This window comes from Agrilus planipennis, unplaced genomic scaffold (genome assembly GCF_000699045.2).
Source record: "Agrilus planipennis isolate EAB-ADULT unplaced genomic scaffold, Apla_2.0 scaffold209, whole genome shotgun sequence".
NCBI lineage: Eukaryota > Metazoa > Arthropoda > Insecta > Coleoptera > Buprestidae > Agrilus > Agrilus planipennis.
In genome coordinates, this window is record NW_020439069.1 from 528,690 (window position 1) to 533,482 (window position 4,793).

General features: G+C 34.2%; 2 protein-coding genes across 2 annotated transcripts; both read left to right on the forward strand.

The window, feature by feature from the left end:
- Positions 1-413: 413 nt before the first annotated feature.
- LOC112905196 (heparanase-like) lies at positions 414-1,661 on the forward strand (the record flags this gene model as incomplete). Its single annotated transcript, XM_025977139.1, is given in 3 exon segments — positions 414-615; positions 1,165-1,338; positions 1,408-1,661. Coding segments are annotated over 3 exon segments (630 nt in total), but the record flags the coding sequence as incomplete, so codon positions are not given.
- Positions 1,662-1,756: 95 nt separating this feature from the next.
- LOC112905197 (protein mini spindles-like) lies at positions 1,757-2,412 on the forward strand. Its single transcript, XM_025977140.1, has 3 exons — positions 1,757-1,956; positions 2,017-2,180; positions 2,239-2,412. The coding sequence occupies exons 1-3, from the start codon at positions 1,824-1,826 to the stop codon at positions 2,410-2,412; spliced, it is 471 nt and encodes a 156-aa protein (XP_025832925.1). The 5' UTR covers positions 1,757-1,823.
- Positions 2,413-4,793: the final 2,381 nt, after the last annotated feature.

A 4,793-nucleotide genomic window follows, 5' to 3' on the forward strand; every position in this document is an offset into this window, starting at 1 on the left:
CAGAGGCTAAATTGGTGGTAAAATGGTCCTAAACTTTGGAATTTCTAGGAATATAATCAACCACCACATGAACAATATATGTCTGTATATACTTTTTTTATGATTGAGATGTATCTAAATTAAAAAAAATATTTTTAGATAAAAGATTCCAAAAATTTTGTGCCAATTTTGTCACAATAATTTGCATATTTTTATTTATGATATGCATATCAGCCATATTATTTAAACCATCAGATAATACAATTAATGTATTATTTATTAATGTCGGAAAGGGTGTAATTCGAAAAACTAATGAGAACTATTTAAGTCTTGGACTAGATTCTTCAGTCATTGCTGATGGTTTCTTTGGTTTTGACATGAAGTATAAAAAAAAGGTCTAACCTGGAGGAAATTTTCTCTTCTATTAAAATTTTAGTAATCCCCAACTAATTGCTGTTACAAAACACTTGAGTCCAGGATTATTAAGAGTTGGTGGTACACTTGCTGACAGATTAAGATTTGTTTCTGATAATTCCCAAGTATTTAAAAGTATTTCTATTACTGATATGGATGGTGGAAGTTGTTCACATGAAAGTAAATCTTGCACAGGAAACCGACCCAATTTTACTATGTCTGGTATTGTTTCAAACTTTTGCTGATCATACACGTCTCAAAAATTAACCATGTTAATTTAATTTTTTACCAAGTATTTAATTTAGCACCAAGTTCATTTTTTAAACTTTTTCTATTTTTGTTTTATTTTTTATAGCTATAGGTATAACCTGTAATTTAATGACAGCTAGCGAATTTTGACTTGACAATTACACAATAATATTAATAAAAAGAAGAAATGTAATATATACAAGGTGTTCAGAAGTGACAGGACATTTTAAAAAACGTAGTTTTAAACAGATTTTAAACGATACAAATAATTAATTATTAATTAATGCTCACATTACCAAAAATTTCTTAATAAAATATTTATCTGATACTTTGTAAAATAGTTACATAAAACGTACTAATTGAAATTGAAATTGTGAATTAAAAAAAAATTCAAAAAGGCTTTTGTATCTCAGCATTCTATTAAGCTGTGGTTCTAATCATTTTAAGCCTTCATAAATTATTTATCTAACCATATTAATATCATCAAAAACACTTCTTTACTTTATTTTGGTGCTTATGTAGGAGAAGAATGGTTAAAGTTAAATAATTATGCTGAGAAATCAGGTTTCACAATTTTATTTGATTTAAATGCCCTGATACGATACGACAATGGTACATGGGATTCCCGAAATGCAGAACAATTAATAATGTTTTCAGATCATCACAATTTAACACTCCTTTGGCAACTAGGAAATGGTAACGAAGTTATTTTTTGTTTCATATGTTAATTGTATATCATACGCTTTTATTTTTTAATCAACACAGAACCAAATTCGTTTCGACATGTGTTTAATTACGAAGTAAATGCTTCTCAATTAGCAGCAGATTTCAATGAATTAAGACGAATTTTGAACAAGTATGACATGTACAAAAATTCACTACTAGTAGGACCAGATACTACACGACCGCAGCCTCGTAATGACGAAAGTGTACTTTACCTGGAAAATTTTTTAGATAATATTAGAAATGCTATTGACGTTATAACTTGGCATCAGTAAGCTTTTCTCAATAATAGTTAATTCTATTGATGATGCCCGCGTAAAGTAAGTTATATAAATTAAAAATTAAAAAATAGATTAACCTTGTGCCTTCTCCACAGGGTGATGATTTTATTAGTATGTTTTAATTTTTTAGGCCTTGGTGACAGTAAAGCTTGGATTAGATCTGGCTGTATTAATTGTATGAACACCTATGGAGAACTGTGTGCCTACAAAGAATTTTTTGAAGCTGAAATGATTGCAGACGCGTTAAAAATTGGTTCTCCAACTCTACGAACTGAATTGTGGAATTGGCTAGCTGAGAAATTGCCAAAAAGTGAGTACTTTGTGAAAAAAGATACAAATAGATAAATATAAAAAACTTTTCTTTGTCAAGTGAAATCCTTACCTAAGGAAGAACTTCATGCTTGCATTCCACACCTTTATTCAAATTTGGAAGATCGGAATGCGGATGTGAGAAAAAACGCCCACGAAGCAGTCTTTGGCTTCATGATACATTTAGGATACGATTCGATGTTGAGGCAAAGTGATAAACTCAAGGTAAATCTATAAATTTTTTAGCTGTTTTGTTAGTTTTGGGTTTGATCCATGTTTTAAGCCTGGTTCGAAGACGACTATTGTGGCCGCCTTAGATAAAGCAAGGCCAAATCTTCCCATTAAGCCTCTGCCAAAAGCGAAGGCGTCTGAGGAGAAAGAAAATAAGGTCGTTAGGGGTACGAAATCAGCTACAATTGTAAAACCTGGTACTAAAGCTAAGGTAAAAAGTTCATAAAATTCNTCCAACAAGGTCCATTTAAATATATGGATATCTACTTGCTGAAATGCAATCCCGGCGTAGCTAACCTCAACGTGATAGGCACGTTAGCTTAATCGAATAAAATAATTCGAAGTGGTTTGTATTCTGTCGAAGCTGCCAGACGCGGATTGCGATTTCGATCTTTTTGGATCTCATCAGCGCGTTATAAGAAATTAATGTTTGCCTGCCACACGGGCGGCCTCTGCTTGATTTCCGACAAAATGCTAGGGATGTTACGGAGATTCGCTTTCGATTTCAATGTCGGAACTTCCGACTTAAATTACATTTCCGGTTCCAATACTTTTAAGGTCGAAGCTTCACGTGCGGCCGGTCTCTACCCGCGCAATCGAACATGTTTATGCTTGTCGCGCGGGGAATCCCGATTATTATTTCACTTGGTTGTTTCGCATTTTGTGCGTTCGCACTTCAATTAAACTTATCCGAGTTTTTAATGAGTCACTAATTTGAGTGGTCGGTGGAGTAATAAAACAACTATTTTCGCAACACTGTACACATGCTACACTGCAGTATAAGCCACTCTTGCGACACTCACATGCAGCTCCGCGCCCCTTTTTACAGCTACAAAATAACATTTGCAATAATGTATTCGGAGCTGATAATTAACTGATTCTTGTTAGGCTAAGCATGTTATTTTCAGCCCCAATTCTCAATAACTAGGTTTCCTAGTCATATCTGGATTTATAGATATACTCCTTTTAGATGAACAAACGCTGCATCAGTTGTAGGAGGTGAAGATAACAAAATTAGAACATCCCACATCCTTAACTATTTGTGAATCAGTAACAGTAATCTAATCTTTTTTTAACTTCTGTTTCTGCTTCTAATATCTATGACTATCCTTTCATGCCTGAAGTGTCCTACCAACCTATCTCATCTATTTTTTACTGATTTCCATAGAGTCCTCTGTTCTCCTATTTTTTTCTAATACCTCTTTATTTCTAACCTTTCTATTCATGCTATCCTCTTCATTCGTCTGCAACACCACATTTTCTTTTCCGCAGCGCCCACAGTCCATGTTTCGCACCCGTACAGTGCTGCGTTCCAAACATACACCTTAAGGCGACTCGACCATGCAGTATCCTCTGCTTTATATCCCTATCACTCCTTCCGTTCTAACTTATCTGCCTTCCTAGATACCTAAAATAAGTCACTTCTCCTAATTTTTCGTCTCCTATCTTTGTATTCGCTCTTTCCCTACTTTTTCTTCCTTTGCATACCAGTATCTTTGTTTAATTTTTATTTATTTTCATACAGGACCGTTTTGTCAAAACTGCTTCCATTTTATTTAAAGCTATCTCTAACTCCTCTTTGCTAGATGCTAATACTGCTATATCATCTGCAAATCTAAGTATACCAATCTTTTGTTCCTGTATATCTAAACACAGGGGCGGCCTTTGAGGGTGGCGAGCTGGGCAACCGCGCTTTGTATTTCTCGTCAAGTATCATCATTAAAACTAATTCCGCAAGGACAAGCGCCTCGAAAAGATTTACCCGCCCGGAGCCTTGCAGTGGTTAAGGCCGCCCTTGTCTATACATACAGGTACAAGCTTACTAAACTAAAGAAATGCGAAAGGAACGGTTAATAAGATTACATATACGGTTTGTTTTATGTTATGAATAGAAATTCACTTTTGATACTTTGAATGTTAACATATAATTATTCATAATATTATTATTTTAAATTCACGTTTGGGAAGCGATGTTAAATTTTAAATTCTGTATTAGGATTGGTGGATAAGTGTACTGTATAAAAAGTTGGTAGGTCCAAAGGTGATATCATATGATTTCCTCTCAACTGATGATTTTCGATTATATTGCCAGTGCTCTAGTAAGGAAGTTTTGAATGAATTGGGACCGTCAATAACAAGTAAGAATTATTTTTGTTGATTAAGAACGTAACGAAATCGCTACGCTGATATTTTTTTAAATCATCCTGTTAGTTTTTGGAGTAAATTTAAGGAGTTATCCTGGACGGGTTAGATTGCAAGGAATTGGAGGGTATGGGTATAAAGCAAATACAAATCAATGGGTTAAGGCTTTCGTGTTGAGTGGATATAATTCGATCTTATCCAGGTATCTACTTAAAAATAATTTAAAAATTGTTTTTTGTTATATTAATGTGAAAATTCTTTTTCAATTTTTTATCTACTATAAACTACCTCAGGTTAATGAGGGAAAATTTTGTTGCTGTTGTTACACCCTCGCCGGGAATCGAACCCGAATCCGGAACCTTTGGCTTTATGCTTAGTGGTGCGTAAAGCCAAAGGTCCCGAGTTCGATTTCCGGCAAGGGTGTGACCTAACCTAACCTGAGGTAGTTTATAGTGGATAAAAAAT